Source organism: Tachypleus tridentatus, chromosome 13 (genome assembly GCF_004210375.1).
Source record: "Tachypleus tridentatus isolate NWPU-2018 chromosome 13, ASM421037v1, whole genome shotgun sequence".
In the NCBI taxonomy this organism is placed as follows: Eukaryota; Metazoa; Arthropoda; class Merostomata; order Xiphosura; family Limulidae; genus Tachypleus; species Tachypleus tridentatus.
The window spans coordinates 94,798,874-94,815,657 of record NC_134837.1 but is presented as its reverse complement, the minus strand read 5'-3'; the positions used below and the strand labels follow the sequence as shown (position 1 = coordinate 94,815,657).

At 31.9% G+C, this 16,784-nt stretch overlaps 2 protein-coding genes across 5 annotated transcripts in view; one reads left to right on the top strand and one right to left on the bottom strand.

Annotated features, from left to right (window-relative positions):
• Positions 1–13,340, top strand: part of LOC143236093 (ras-related protein Rab-6B-like) — a 29,432-nt gene extending 16,092 nt beyond the window's left edge. For 3 of the 4 annotated variants that reach the window (XM_076474362.1, XM_076474360.1, XM_076474363.1), the window contains exons 6-8: positions 973–1,066; positions 3,908–3,971; positions 4,373–13,340. In XM_076474362.1, the coding sequence (XP_076330477.1) occupies positions 973–1,066; positions 3,908–3,971; positions 4,373–4,440 (226 nt within the window). In that variant the 3' untranslated portion in view covers positions 4,441–13,340. The remainder of the gene's footprint in view (positions 1–972; positions 1,067–3,907; positions 3,972–4,372) is intronic. The other variant, XM_076474361.1, reaches the window with a different exon arrangement.
• Positions 6,661–16,396, bottom strand: LOC143236092 (general transcription factor II-I repeat domain-containing protein 2-like). Its single transcript, XM_076474359.1, has 2 exons — positions 14,723–16,396; positions 6,661–6,796 (listed from the first exon to the last, which is right to left on the bottom strand). The coding sequence occupies exon 1, from the start codon at positions 16,195–16,197 to the stop codon at positions 15,562–15,564; it is 636 nt and encodes a 211-aa protein (XP_076330474.1). The 5' UTR covers positions 16,198–16,396; the 3' UTR covers positions 6,661–6,796; positions 14,723–15,561.
• Positions 16,397–16,784: the final 388 nt, after the last annotated feature.

Sequence of the window (16,784 nt, the reverse complement as noted above, 5' to 3'; positions counted from 1 at the left end):
ATTTATATTATAATAAACAGAACTGGTTAGAACAATGCCCCATATTTATTGTAGTGTAGACCTTTAGTTTATCATTAATGTATGAACAAAATAATTTTTAAACAGAAAATTTTAATTAATTTATTTAGAAATTGTTTAAACAGCCAATATTAAATTATTAAGTTTACTCCAGAAAAATAAAATCTTTTAGCATTTTTAAAATGTAAATATTGGAAACTTAGGTTAGTCTTTATTTCATTTCTTTTTACCATAAAGCAATTTTTACTGTGCTGTGTTTTCATTTTAATAGTTAAAAAAAACAAGCCTAGTTGGTATTTTGGCATACTGAAATTATATCTTGTCTTCCATGGACTCTACAAAAACTTGTAAATTTTATAGTTTTTTTCTATAAATAAATAACTTTCTAAATGTTTTCATGACTAACATCATTAACCTATGTTAACAAGCTTTACACCTTACCAGTACTGTAATTTAGTGTGTTTAAAGTTTCAGTGTTTATGGGAGTTTGTACTTCTACAAGTATACTAAACCACAGGTTAATCTGAATAGTTTCTTCGATATGAAATATGCTACCATTACACTTCAGTGTTTGTGTATGTATTAGTTTTGTTCTAATTTTGGATAGGGGACATTGGATTAACATTCCACCACTTTTAAAAACATATAAAAGTCCATTGTAATGAGTTCTGTGCTTGTTAACATTCTATCTACATTATTTTAAGGAGTATATGTTGCCCCTACTAATGGAATTTTCTAGTTTTTGTAACAGACAGAAGAATATTAATAAACATTAAAGAAACTTTACTGAATATTTGGACACAATTCCTATTTAACTGCAAACCTAGTTAAAAGAAAAAGAAAGTTCCAGTATATTGTAGTTGGAATGATATAGGTGTCAAAAAAGTAATTGAAAAATTAGGTAATGTGTATTTAGAAAATTTTACTCCAACTTAACAAACTTTCTTACTGTAGAGAGGTAACCACAGAAGAAGGTGAAAAGAGAGCCAAAGAACTTGGTATTCTGTTTATTGAGACTAGTGCAAAATCAGGATATAATGTGAAACAAGTAAGCCAATTCAAACCTTCTTTATTTGAAGCTTTGAAGTATTAATATATTGTTTATAGTGTAAAATAAAAAGGTAAATTGAGAAGATTTGTAAATTCAAGAATATGCAATAAAAATATGTTATATATAACAAAAGTTATTATTAAAAACCAGGTTCAGAAACTTAAAATACTAGACAACTTTGTTTTATTAATCAGAATTAGGTCAGAGAACATGCAACCAGTTATTTTATTTCTCAACATAGATTTTTAAAAATAGCACAAGCGTAATTGATATTGTAGAAACAGGAAGTATTTAACCAGTGTAAATGTTGTTATTTTCTGGCATGAATATTCAGTCATTCAAGGATTAGTTAGTTTAATGTGTATTGTAGCTATGTACACCTACCTTGTATTCCTGAATTGTTTAATTATGGCTATACCAGTGAATCTCAGTACTGAATAAAATGGTGCATTTATAGTAAAATATATTTGTTGTGGTCTTTCTTCACCAGAATTGTTTAGTAAATATGTTATTTTAATATTTTCAACAAGGTTAGTGTAGTATTATAATATCATTGATTAGATATCAGTTGCATTGAAGATCAATGCATGCAATATATTTAAATTTGGACTTAAATATCAGAATACGAGGGCTGTTCAAAAAATATGCGGACTGTTTGAATTGCGCGGCTCCAGTTGGTTCCAGGGGAATCCGCTTGGTGTTGCTAGGTTTGAACAGATCAGCTGATTACGACACCATTTCCCGATTGCAAATATCTTCATTTGTGTATTAGCTACGCGGTTTTAAGTGAAGTGCGATTTTTTCGTTTGGCGGATTTCAGAATGAATGACCTGAAGGAGCAACGACTTGCTGGAAAATCTGCGACTGAAACTTTTGCTATACTTAACACGGCTTACAGTGATGTTGCTTTGAAGCGTACGGCATGTTTCAAGTGGCATGAACGTTTTAAGGATGGTCGACAGTCCATTGAAGATGATGAGCGTCCTTAACGTCCTTCCACGTCAATTGATGACCCACACGTCAACAAAATCAACACCCTGGTGTGGGCAAATCAACGTCTGACTGTCAGGGGAGCTTGCTGAAGAGTGTGGGATATCAGTTGGATCTTGTTACGAGGATTTGACCGAAAAATTGAAGATGCACCACGTTGCTGCAAAATTCAGCCCTCAGAACTCGTGAGTTTTTGGCCAAACACTCGATCACTGTTCTTTCCCACCTCCCACCCCCTACTCACCTGACCTTGCTCCTTACGATTTTTTCTTGTTCCCCAAACTCAAAAGACCCTTGAAAGGAAGAAGATTTGAGACGATTCCCGAGATTAAGGCAAATGCGACGAAGGAGCTGGAGGACATTACAAAAGAAGTGTACCAGGACTGTTTCAACAAGTGGAAACACCGTTGGGATAAGTGTGTGCATTGGGGAGGAGAGTACTTTGAAGGGGTCCCAGACCTGTAACTTCTAAATAAAGTACATTTTGTTTTATGACGTCAGTCCGCGTATTTTTTTAACAGACCTCGTAAGTAAAGTAACAGTATATAATGTACACATAAATTAGAGTATTTCACCAGTAGTTAAACAGATAAGTTGTGAATTGTCCAGTTTATTTCATTGTAATAGCTACAAATCTCATAAAAACTTGCAGGTATAACATAGCATGTGATGAGGTACAAGTTTCAGTTAAAACTATTTCTTTTGTTATTTGTAAACTATTCTTAAAGTATAGGAACAAACCATTTGCCTGATGTATAGTTATGAAATAAATTATCTTCTCTAATTCTAACCTAAAAAGTTTAATTTGTTGCTTAATAAACGAGTAATTGACAAAACAGCTAATACTGTAAATATTTCTCTGATTGATACAAAAAAGCACAATTAGCTAATGTAATACCTTTATTTACATTGTAAGAAAAGTTTTAAAAGGAGAAAGCAATAAAATTAGGCAAAAGACCTTAAAAGAAATGTTTTATTTTTACAAAGAAGAAAAAAAAATAGTTTTACACAAATGAATTTAATGCTGTGAACAAAAGACTAATCTTATTATAAACCGATGATACCATAATGGTAGCTGACTGTAAGAAAGAAAAACTGTGTATGAAATATTGTCACTACTGAAATCTAAAAAAGTTGCATGACCAATTTTCCATGTACTATTTACTGGTAGATACATAGCTGTTGTATACTTCCCAGACATATAATTCTGACATAAGTGGATATTTGTGAAAGCTATTTACATATTGACTAACCTTTATTACAACTTGTTAGGAAACCAATCATTTGTATCAAAAACCATTTTTAGGATCGATTTATTTAATCTCTGTGTTGCATGTACCTCAATTGTAAAGACTAAAGAATTATTACCATAAAATGGTGTATTATTGTATTTATATAGGTTAAAATACCTTTTTGGCTGTACCTAATATTACATACTTCTACAGGTTGCAAAAAAAAAATATTAGTGACTGAACATATACTCTTTTCATTCTACATTTAAAATTTTAACGTGGCTATCAGAATGTTAGATTTGCAATCAAGAAGCTATTCTTGAGTTTCCAAACAGATAACATACAGATTTCACAAACATACTCAATATTTTTGAATGTGTATGTAAAATGTGGGCTTCAGAACAAAGCTTTGTAAACTTCATTAATGAGCACATTTATTTGAAATTAATTTAATGTGGTTACACATAAATATTCTTTTTAAACTAAAATGTATATTAAATCATTAACAGTAGAAGGTACAGGTGCTGTATCTGAATAATAAAATTAATTCATCATTGTACTCTATTTTGGTTCATATTTTTATGTAAATAGTTTATTCTTGTTTGCATGTTTATAGTTGTTCAGACATGTGGCAGCAGCTCTTCCAGGCAGTGAAAACACAGATAAAGTAAAAGAGGATAGTATCCTTTAGTTTTTAAAGCTTTAACTTAAAGATATTATTTTATACTAGAAGAAAATTCATGTTTCACTTACTAAATGTTTTTTCTTCTTCCCTTTGCAGTACATGGTACTGTCTAATGCACCTGTTTATGTTGTCTGTGCCATCTTGAGGAAAATGTAGAAGTTATTTGCATCTGAAGTAGTTAGATGCTTGCTTCCAGTAAATTTATAAGTCTTCCTCTAAAAATTCCATTTTTTCTAATTGAAAAATGAAAGTAGCAGTTGTGTAGAAGATGTTCATGCAATAGACATGTATAAAGTAATTTCATGTTGTACAAGTAATTATTTTTCAAAAGTCAAAAACTACATTAAGCTGAAGAAATCTTTCAGATATTTTTAATTTCCTTAATTTTTCTCTCAGTTGTAGATGTTGACTTAAAAGATGCACCTACAGTTATCCAGCCAGAAGATGAGGGTTGTGGCTGTTAGTTTTGTTGGGTTTTTTTATGAGCTAATGTTTTGGGCGATGTTATAATTCCAACTTTTTTTTTTTTTACAGTACCATTTATAGTGCCTTTTTAACTGAGTTTAATTAAGGTAAAATCAATTTTCCTCAGGATCAAATAATTTACTTTCTAGATAAGAGAGATTTCTGTGCTTTAGTACGTGTCCATGTATGTGTGTCTAGCTTACTGCAGAATGCATTTACATACTGTTGAATACAGGAACTTGTTCTCCTTAAAGTAACCATTGTTATTTAGGTTTCTGTTTTAATCTATTTTTGTATTGTTCAACATAGATCTGAGGCCTAATTTTATAGCATAATGCTTAATTGCTCAGAAAACAGTTTTTAAACATAACTTGCAAAACATAGAAATTTGTTGTTTTTCATAAGCAAGAAAAAGCAGTTTTCTATGTTAAGAAAATCTTGTGGTATCTAGATAATTATTTGATCACAAAATCAATGAAAGTTGTCTTTGCTTATTTGTTTATGCATAGAAAAAGCTAAGGATGAGTATATTTGACCAGCCTAAACAAAGTGGTCAATGGACTTGTGAAATAATTAGTGACTTCTAGAGTTAAAATTGTTTTTGTTGGTTTCACACCCTAAATGTTTCTGAAGATACTTTAAACTTGTAACCTCAATCTACTTTTTAGAATTTGATTTTTTTTTTCTTAACTTGTAACTTCAAGTTAGATTATAAACAGCATGACATTGTTTATATATCTTAAATGTGTATATATTTGTTCTAATTGTCAACTTTTTTAAATTATATTTTCAAAACTACACTAATAATGTGACAAGTTGAAAATTACTTTCATGCCATGAGTACCTTGCAAAGTAACTTCTTAAACCAGTCAGATAGGTTTGTAATTCTTCAGATATTTGCCTTTTTTTGTGCACAAGTATGTTCCATCATCATCATTTATTTTGAACTCTTTTGTCCCTTTTATTTATATTCACCTTCCTTCTTTTACTTTTCTTTGCCTGTAAGAACTCAATGTTTATCAAACAGTTGTTGTATTAGGTCTTCTTGGATCATTTTCATTCAGAAAAGATTATAATACAAGACTAATTTTCCAATTCTGTACATCTTTTATCAGTTTCTTGCTTTTTTAAAGTGGATCAAAGTCTCTAACATAAGCTGTGATGGAAGAGGTAGACAGACTATTCAACTAGAACAGCTAAAATACAGGGAGAGCATAAGCTTTTCTGTTACATTAGCTGAGAAAGATCTTTATATTCCACAGTAGAAATGGCATTTTACATACTTTGTAATCAAATAAACTGTTTCTTATTATAACATCAGTTAACTGTGTAAGAATATTCTGCTAAATGTTATGATCTTTGAAATTGGCTATGACCTCAAAGATATTGCATGCTAATATAATTCTTCACTCTTGTTTCTCTATTAGTGGCCCATATCGACCTTATACTGCATTATGGACTAGGATAATAACTTGTATATATCATTATTTAGTGACTTGTTTTTCCTCAGCTTTGATAAGAAAACTGTTTTTTGTTTGCCAATGCATGTGTTGTTGTATGGTTGACAAAAAAATGCTTTGGCATTGGAGAAAATAATGCAACTGCTTCCATTCTTTCAGTTAATTCATACACATACTAATATACTGTGCAAATTGTCAGTTTCAAATCTAAGACACATTTTTAGCAATTGTATGAGTACAGCAACCAGAAACTACCTCTTCTGTGGCAGGTGATTGAAGAATCTCCTTGCATGATTTAAAATCCTTGGGTCACTTAATGGACAATATCCATCCAAGTCCTTAGCAATTATTTTTGTTTAGAAGTCATCTGAGCCTCATACCTAAATTTTTTAGGGCTCGAAAGGCTTACAGGAACACTCAGAAACAACAGTTTGTTTACTTCAAACAGGAAATTACATATAAACTACAAAAATGGCAAATGAAACTTCAGTGACATGTGGTTTCAAAGATCTTTCCTGGAGAAAAGCAGTGAAGAAACCATTGTTGCTGAGACGAGGAAAGAGAGCAACTAAGTCAAGACCATGTGAAGTTGTGTTGACACACAATCATATAATTCAGGTTCTTCATCATTTGTCAGTTTACTACACTTTGATGTTGTAGCTTGGTTAAAAGCTAAAGGTTGGAGAAAATTGAATAAAGTAATAACAGTAATGTTAATAAAAAAACACAGTCATGATTACTTTGATTAATTTACAGATATTATTAATGTGATGTACAAGTAATACAAACAAATGATCTAATGCCCTCTTGAACTTAGCTGGGAGTGGTGGAGTACTCGGAGAAAACCCACTTTCCTGAGTCAGGCAATATTCTATGTGACTCGTCCAATACAAACCTGAAGGGAGAAGAAAATATTGATAGTTACAACAACCTTGCAAGTTAAACATTTGACAGGTGACAGATGTTAATGGTATGTGATCTAACATCAACTGGGAAGTGAGTAATATTATATAGTGGTTTTTAATAGCATTAAAGGGAAAAATGTATTTAACTCGGGCTTCAGGGGTGGCTACAAAAGTAGAAAATTTTTTAGTCTATGCACTTCTTTTAAGTGCTTTATTATAAAATTTTGGGGTAAGTTTGAAAGAGAAAACATTGTGTGGATATCTGTTAGTCTGTAAAGGTATTTTTCTTGGATGTAAATCAGAAGACAGAAGGGAATTTTGGTGGCTTTGTTGGGTTTTTTTTCTGTTTTAGAGCTCATTCTGTAATTACATGATACTGCATATCTGCATATATCTCTGTGTGTGTACACACATTATATATGGTTATTATGGTATCTGAACTGCACCCTTTGTTGTACCTGCAGTACAGCAGAGGTAAGAAATCTTTTTACTTGTTTTATTCATAATTTCTGCAAAATAGCTATCCATCTGAGTTTATTGTTAAAGATTATGCAAAGAAGTTTGAATTTGTTAGCACATTTAATCCAGGAATTGTAAAGTTTTAATTTAATTTTACAGTCTCTTTTTGTGTTTCATTATCTGCTGGTGAAATGCAATAGCTTGAGGGTTTGGCATGACCCTCCATTTGCTGCACATACAAATAATTTGATTTAGAAGTTTTGGGTTTATCTTGGCTGTGGTAAAAGTGTCACATGAGGAACTATACTGCTGCATCATCAGCATATTGAGAGGCAAGTGTGCAAGGTATATAATTCATGGATAAATTATTTGATAGTGGACTGCATCAGGGTCCTTGTGGAATACTTGCCCATATGGACAATTGATCAGACACAGAGTTGTTAATTTTAACTTTTCTTTTGATTAGAAAGCATAATATACAACAGATTATTGTGATAGATATGTTATTAGAGGGTAATTAATATCTTAGTGACTTGTCTTAGACACTGTCAAAGGCTAGTTTGACATCAAGGAATGCAGCTATAGTTGTGTGATGATTATTAAAACCTGTAAATGCAGATTTAGTAAGACAAATTAAATGATTCATAGTTTGTATACCTTTCCTGCTTTCATTTTGCAATTTATTCAGGTTGTTTTTAGATTCAAGATAATGAAGTATGCAATGAGAAAGAATCATTTTTTCCATCAATTCACTTAGTAAGTTTAGTAAGCTTATCAAGTGGTACCTATTAGGTAAAGAGAAGGTCTGTCTGGTTTTAGAAGGGACTTTGTTAGCAACTTCCTTGATAATGGATGGTATCCATAATGCAGGGATTTACTGTAAGTAGGTGTGAGAGTCTTGTCTGAGAGGTTTTTGACAATAATGTTAATTATGCTGTCCTCACCAGTAGTAAGTTCTTTGATAGTAAGTTTAACTTCAGTCATATTTATATGGTGGAAATTATAATTATTTTACTGTACATGTGGTGAGTCAATATAGAACAATAGGCTGTAGATGTTGGTGGTGGTGTTGTTAATGCAATTATTAATATGTGAAAAGTGATAATTCTCAAATGTTTCATTGTATGGAGTTTAAAATTATTGCTCATAAAATGACACAAAAGTATCTACCTTTTCAGGATATGTATGGGCTTCTGTATCAATGAACTGAATGTTTTAAATAGTGCAGGTTAACTCATCATTGCAAACTTTGTTGAATTATTTTTCAAAGTATTGATGAGTTTGATTTTGCATTGCCAGTTGATTTACAGAAAGTGTCCCAATAAACCTGCTTCACTGTTGATCACCTGCATAAGGAAAAATGAGGTGGAATGTGTCATATCCAATGTAGTAAGATGTGGCCATCTAGAATTTGTAGCTTGGTATGGAAGCTTCTTTTATACATGATTCTTGAGATGTATAAGAATAATGTCCATTATGAAGGCTTTAATTCTGGCATAGAGGTCATCTGTGTCTATTTTGGTTTCTGCTGTTGCTAACTTGGTGATTTTCATAGGTAGTTTTTTGGTCATGTTGTTGGCTTGATGTTGTCAGGCCAAGTATTTGATTTTGACATGGACTGTGTTACTCCAGTGTGACTAGTTGGTCTGCTCGTTGGCTGTATTACTTGTCCTGTAGTTTTGTTCATGTTCAAGACTCTGATTATGATCTCCTTCAAAGGAATGTGTCCACCAGCAATGCATGAATAGATTTTGGTTTACTTTGAAGGCATTTTGCAGTCAGGGGTTTAGAAAGACAGCATAACTGTGAGGGGGGGGATGCACTTTGCACAGATTCCATCTCTAGGAAGTCTCTTGACATGCATGAAGGCAATGTTGAGAAATTGATGCTTGAGTTCTCTTACAATCCCTGGATGAAGAAATGTAACAGAGATATCATCAATAATTACTATTGCTGGTGGTGGTGATGATAAAACCTTGACTGTGTTGGACAGTGTTGTAGCTAGTGAATTTTCCAGTTGGACATATTGTTGAGTTTTATCTACAGTGGTTGGTGATGCAGAGCTTGTATTTTTCTTGTTGGCTGCTTATTTACTCAACTTTTTCATTCATTATTTCTTCAATGAGTTTGCAGGTGTGATGTTTTTTTGAATCAGAGTTATGATCCCATGTATCAATAATTAGGTCGATAATTCTCCTCATTTTCACTGCGAGGTAGGCCTTTGGTTACTTTCTGGACCATGGTAAACTAGGTTTAGATGAAACTGGAAAGATCTTTAAAGAATACTTCATTATAACTGTAGCCCTGAGGAGAGTTATTACCCCAAAGGAGATATACATGGTAAGATATTAAAAGCAGGAAGCACCTTCAAAAAGAAGAGAAATTTCCATTGATAAATTTTCACATACCTTATTTCCCAAGCTACATACCTTCTCTTACAAATAATCCTATCAGTTCAGCTCAAAAACTGTTAAATAAATGTTAACTTTCCATAGTAGTTAACACACATCTTTACTTCTTATAAACCCAAATCCTTCAAGTTGCAAGAGGTTAATAAGTGTTAGCAGAATGAATAGTGGAAATTTTTTATGGTTCAGAATGGTTATCAGCACTTTTTTGTTTTTAAGAAAATCAATTCCTTGGCCATTGTGCAAATGTGAGGAGAATATATCTATACTCTTCACATTGCATTCAATTAGTTGTACATCCAAAGTACAGAAACTGTAGGTATTCAGTCTTGAACATTTCCTGTATGCTGTCAGCTCCAAAATGTTTTGAAACTGATAAACTGATTGATTTGTGTTGACAATTGAATAAGACTGGCTGAGGAGAAGTCATCATAAAACTGATGATTTTTTCCACTTCACCAAAGGATTGAATAATATTCGCAATAAAAAACAGTAGAGTTTATTTGAGGCAGACATAGATCTTCAGCCAGAAACGTAACTTTCAACACTGATAAAAGGTTTTCTTCTACATACTTACTGCTTTGCAGTTTATACATTAGTTGAAGCTTGTGGCAGAAATTTTATTATATACATACATAGTGATTTTAGATTTTCAACAATCTCCTAGTAAGGCACCACTCTATTGGGGAATCCAGTAGTACCAACTTGATGTAGGCTTTTAATACTGGACAGCATCCTTTTTTGTGAGAAGTGATAATATATTTCCACTTGATTTACTCTCATCATTGTCATCAAACTTAATACATATATTCTACTCTGGAATTAGTTAAAATCATAATGGTAATATAACTAGTATCTTGGATTATCTTTTTTGTAATTGTGGAATGCATAAGGCAAAAGTGTGATAAGCATTTTTTATTACGTTCAACATATTTCACTGGCAAGATGAATAATGTTTGCACTGTGATTCAATTGGTTTTCTATTTGTATGGTGAATGAAAACTTCTAATAAGACATTTTGGTTTGCCATGACCAGATATGGCTTTGTTTTGTTAGATTAAAACTGTGAGTTAAGTAGTCATTACCACTGACTTTGGAACCAAGCAAGCCAGCTGTGTAGATCAGAAATAAAAAATGAGTGCAGCTTATTTCATATAAATTTCTAACTAGAAATATACAGTAACATAAACATAAAACTGATTATAATGCATTTAGTAATCAATAGTGGATATACTCTGTTAGTAATATTTTCAGCACTGTAGTTTTGGGACTTAGTGTTATAATATTATCTATAATTATGGAAACTAAACCCTACTTTTACCAGACAGAATAAAAAAATGATTGATTTCTAAATAAGGTATATATACACACACACACACACAAGATGGCCCAAAAGTAGATACACAGTTGTTAATTGATATTGTATTAAAAGTAATAAAATTTAAACTATACAGTTGATAATTTAACATTACTTTATACTTGACATAGAATTATGGGTTAATCCCAAAGGTGTTCAAATTGTAACCCACCACTGTTCACACTTCTGTAGTTTAACTAACTAGTGCAGAAATTGAAAAAAAAGGCCTCTATTTGATATTTCTCTTTATGCTTAGAAATGAGGACATTTCTGGATCTTGTTCTGAATGTCATCTACTGCATTGTTCCTGCAGTTTTTTAAATAAAAAGTTTAAAAGTATATATTTTTTTTGAAAATACTCAATTTTAAAATGTATTACTACAATCATATTACAATGACAAAAGCTTCTTTTTTGTACTGATTTGCTGATCTGCCCATTTATAGAATCTTACTCCATTCAGTGTATCATTTATCAACTGATCAACTTGATGTCTTTAAGTAGGCCTTGAAAATTTTGTCACAGAAATATAGCTGACTTTTAATTTAGTATTTTGTTTTATCACTTACCTGAAGTTTGTAGTTTAACCAAGAGTACTCTTTACAATGGTATGAGAGAAAGATTTACTTCATTCTTTTAGGATTCATTAGTTTTGGGTTTTATCATTACATGTAATTTGTTTTAATACTATAGCTAAACATTTTACAGTATTTACAACGTGTATGTATAAAAATAGAATACACAGGTACTTGAACAATTTTCTTAAGTTATGGATAGTATTAATATTTGTTGTTTTTTTATCGGTGTTTAGTTTTGAGGCTGCTGTACGTTTTGGTAGCATCTAAAATGTGTGCCAAAACATTTAGGAGTATTTATTTCAGTGAAGTGCCTTCTCAAATTTTTTTCTTTTTCCATTAAGTTATTTTCTCTGTTCTTTATTTAACAAACAAGTAGTTTACTGTACAAAACAAAAATCATATTCTTGTGTTTCACCATTGTTTTGTGTATTGTATCTAATTATGTTTTGTGATACCTTAGACAAAAATTATTTGTATATATTTCTTTAAAATGTTAATAACATTAAGACAATTTTTATTCACAACTAGAGACAATGGATTTTTTGAGGAGTTGTATATTTTTAGTACCTTTCTAACATGCAAATTATTTCTACTAATTTCTTACACTATTTTGGTATATTGATATGTCATTATTTAGAATGTTTGAAATTTTTTAAAGAACAAAACATTTATAATATATTTACTTGTTTAAGAACATTTAGAATAGATAAACTGTTGGTAATGATTTTTGTCATACTCCATGTTGAATTTAGGGAAAATTTATTAAATTTTGTATGTTTGAGCAGATATTTTAAGAAATGAACATTGGTAACATTTCCAGCAGTTTCTATTGTCAAATAACTGAACAAGAACTAACAAAATGCTATTGTGAAAAAGGACTTTAGCTTTAATTTGTATAAGTAATATCATGAGAAAAATATTGCATTTTACAAACCATTGAATCAACTAAAACAAAATAAGTAAATGATAGCTATGGACTATCATTATATTAAACCTCCTTAAACTTTTAATAAAGTTATAGTATGAGTATTATATTATGCATTTTTTCACTATTTTAAAATAGTGTAAATTTTTTTTCTACTTTTCTGTATTTAATCCATATGTTAGCAATCAAAGCCATGAAAGCAAAGAAAAAGGTCACATTCTATAGAAATAATGGCCTTCCCAGTGGATCAGCAGTATGTCTGCAGACTTACAATGCTAAAAACCGGGTTTCAATACCCATGGTGGGCACAGCACAAATAGCTCCTTGTGTAGCTTTGTGCTTAATTCAAAAGACATGCAAATAATTTTGTAACATCTTACAACCATTGTAAAGCTAAATGATACACTGAACAATTTCACATACCTAGTGGTAAGCTTGCCTTCAAATTTAGTACTTGTTTGTTCAATGAAATATATTTGTAATAACCCTAATTTAACATTCTGTTCTCTGTAAGTGTGTCATGTGATTATGAATTTCAATGAAAATTTGTTCCATATTTGTGTCAGTGTGATCAGTTTTTTAATTAATAGACAGATATTTTTTTTTATTTAAATAACTTACTTCCTGGATCTCTCTTTCCATACATATATATCTTTCAAATGCTTAGTGCAGTTCCATTGAACTGCTAGTGGTGTTAGTGTTGACATGCATTTTTTGACCTTGTGAATTAATTTTCTCATTTAATATGCACATCAATTTGTGTAATTAATAGGTATTGTGCAACCTAAATAAAATTTGTGTGGTACAAATATTGTCATAGTTACTTAAGTTTATGAAACAGTTTGTTTATCCTTATTGTAATTACACATGAATTACTTATTAACTGTTGTGTCCAGAGGTCATCAATTTGTGAGAAAAACAAAAATCCAAACAGTATAGCATAGCAAGATATTAAACCACGTATAAAAAAATGTGGTGGTTACCACTGATATAAAGAAACTTCTCAAAATTTGTTGCAAAATTACCAGTGCTAGATATTGTAATTGTGTTATAGTGATGGTTTAACACACAAAAATGCACAAAAGCTGAGACAATGAATTACTTAAGACTTTTTAAAAAATTTTCTTGTGACATGCCTTTCAAATTCCTTACAAAGAGACTGAGCTTTGAGTGACAGGATTAGGTATTGATAAACGTTATTTCATCTTGGTTGTCTATAACATACAAGATCAAAATGTTATTAAATTCTTTCAAAATAAAAATAAACGTTTATACAGTATTACTGGCAACATTTTCATAAGTTATAAACTTAAATTTTCCATATTACTACTTTTAATTTTACATAACGTTATTCTATTTTATAAATGGAGGACTTTTAATAACAGTCAGTGGTAGCTCATGGAAATTGTAAATGAGGAGAAGATAGAGCTTTTGGAATTCTATTTTCAATATGGATTGAAAGCTGTGAAAAATGAATCATGGATTGGGTGAATTTTATGTAAGAAATAAACTTCATTATGGCTAAAAAGGTTTTAACTCTTAGTTCTTTTAACAAAATTTTTGAACAAATAATGTGAGTGGCTTTCTATATAATGTTACCATTTGATATCACTTTTTACCCATAGAAGTAGTGTCAAAAATGGCACAATGATTAGAATGTCAGCTAAGGTTTCATGGTTCATACCTTCACTCCAAAGAAATCTAGATTTCTGCATTATAAGAGTAACTGTTTGATCATACTCTTCAATCTGACAAGCATAGACCAAGAGTTAGTGCTACATGGTGTTTTACTAGCTGCATTCCTACTAGTATATCACTTCTAAATTAGGGGCAAATCCTAGTGTAGCTTTATGTGAAATTCACTAATGAGAATATTTTCAATTTTTAATGTCTAATACCTTACAAAATGTTTTCAATTATCATCTCTCGCATATTTTAGAATAGTTGAAAATTGGTTCCCCGCTGGTACAGCTATAAGTCTGTGGATTTTCAACGCTAAAATCAGGGATTCGATTCCCCTTGGTGGACTCAGCAGATAGCCCGATGTGGCTTTGCTATAAGCAAATTACATACACAAGTTGAAAATTGTATTCTAAACATGTTTTTGACAACGTGATGATCTTTGAAAAGTAAATCCAACATTTTCGAAAATACGTATGGTTTGTGTGTATAAATCAATAGTTCTGCTTACCTCAGTTAGAAACGTTTACCAATCCATCTAATCCTTTATGGCTCGGAGAATTCCAGCATACATTTTCACTCGCTTCAGACAGGAAAAGAATCTCAGCCCAACTTCTATGTGTATGAAGTGTTATTAGAAATCGCATAATTTGATGGTCTAATGCAGGGGTGTGCAACATTTTTCGTCGGTGGGCCATATAACCAACTTCATCAATCAAGCGGGGCCACTTAAAAAACAAGCTTATTCGTGTACATGCACAATAAATTAAAAAAAATTCTCAAAATGCAAGCAATAATATTTTATATTTTTGCATGAGTGATCATTTTAGTGCGAAACTTGAAATTTAGAGTCCTTGCAGAGCTTGTCAATATCAGCTTTGACAGAAGTGGTTGCCACTCTTAACTGACTGGTCAAATGTTCATCAGTCAGCTGACTTCTACATTTGGTTTTGATGAGCTTCATTTTGGAGAAAAATTGCTCACAGCAGTAGGTGCTACCAAAAAGGGAGGCAATTCTTTGTGCATGACGGGACAAATTGGGAAACTTTTCACATACACAGAGTTTGTAAAAGTCTAGCAAACTGTTTTCAGAGAATTTCCTTTTAGTGTCCATGTCAGCCTGCAGTTCAATGAGTTCCATTTGGCAATCATCAGGACTGTCTTCCACTGTCAAATCAAAAGGTTGAGCGAACAATTTCAATCTAATTTCAGTTTGTCTGAAATCTGGAAATCTGTTTGCAAACTCATCACGCAGCTTTTGTACACTGGTTCCATATTTGGTGCAATCCAGATTAGGAAATTCCAGTTTCCTGGTTGCAAGACATGTAAAATGGGTCAATATGGCTCTTCTCAACTGAACCTGAAAAGTTCCAATTTCTTCTCAAAAGCACAAATATGCTCAAACAACTTATTCACAAGTTGACTTTTCCCTTGTAGTTTTAAGTTTAAATCAGACAGATGCTGTGTAATGTCTGTGAGGAATGCTAAGTCATTCAGCCAGTTCTCATTGCTCAAGAAGTCCACATTCTGACGTTTGCTCTCCATGATGAACTTAATCTCCTCTCGCAGATTCCAGAATCTCTTCAAAGTAGCAGCTCTACTAAGCCAACGTACAGCAGAGAAGTACAAAACATCTGAATACTCACTGTCCAGCTCATCTAAAAAAGTTTTAAATTGTCGATGATTTAATCCTCGTGTTCGAATATAATTTACGCATTGGACGACATTTTTCATGACTTCTGCAAAATCCAGAACTTTGGTGCACAAGCTCTCTTGGTGAATAATGCAATGGCTTACAACTACGTCTTGTGCTCCAATTGCAGTTAGAAATTTCTTGGTGAATCCATTTGTCCCACCTGTCATGGAAGGAGCACCATCTGTTGTAACACCACATAATTTATAAGGATTCAGTTCAAACTTTTCTACAACCTTAAGCACTTGTTCACAAATATCCTGTCCTGTGGTTGTGGAGGAAAGGCTTGCCATATCTAAAAACTCTTCGAAAACATCAAAGCCTGCAGTAACAGCTCTGATGAAAATGACAAGTTGGGATGTGTCATTGATATCAGTGCTTTCATCCAAAGCCAGACTGAAAGCTTCACACGAATTCAATCTCTTTCAAAGTTTCTTTGGTGTCCTCTGAAAGATATTTTGTCCTGCGTGAGACAGTAAAGCGGGAAAGGCTAGTTTGCTCCACCAAATATTTTTCCTCTGGACATGCATATTCTGTGAATATTGTTAAACAATTTTTAATAAATTCTCCATCACTGAAAGGCTTTCCCTTTTCTGCCATACATTCACAAAGCTTAAAACTCAGTTTTGTCACCAGTTCTGAATTTTTCTTGAAAGTGGTAAAACACCTTGTTGCTTTTCAATGGATGTTTTAAATGTTCAATTTTGTCCTTTCGTGCCTGTCCAACAATTTCATCAAACTGGGAGGAGTGCTTAGTTGCGTAATGTCGCTTAATATTGTACTCTTTCATGACTGCAATTGTAGTTTGACAGACGAGGCAGACAACACCTTGATTATGTGGGACAACAAGATATTTTGTGCACCATTCACTGTTGAATAA

Excerpts from the sequence above, each read along its gene's own strand:
- LOC143236092 (XM_076474359.1), bottom strand. The coding sequence starts at position 16,197 with ATGGCAAGCCTTTCCTCCACAACCACAGGACAGGATATTTGTGAACAA.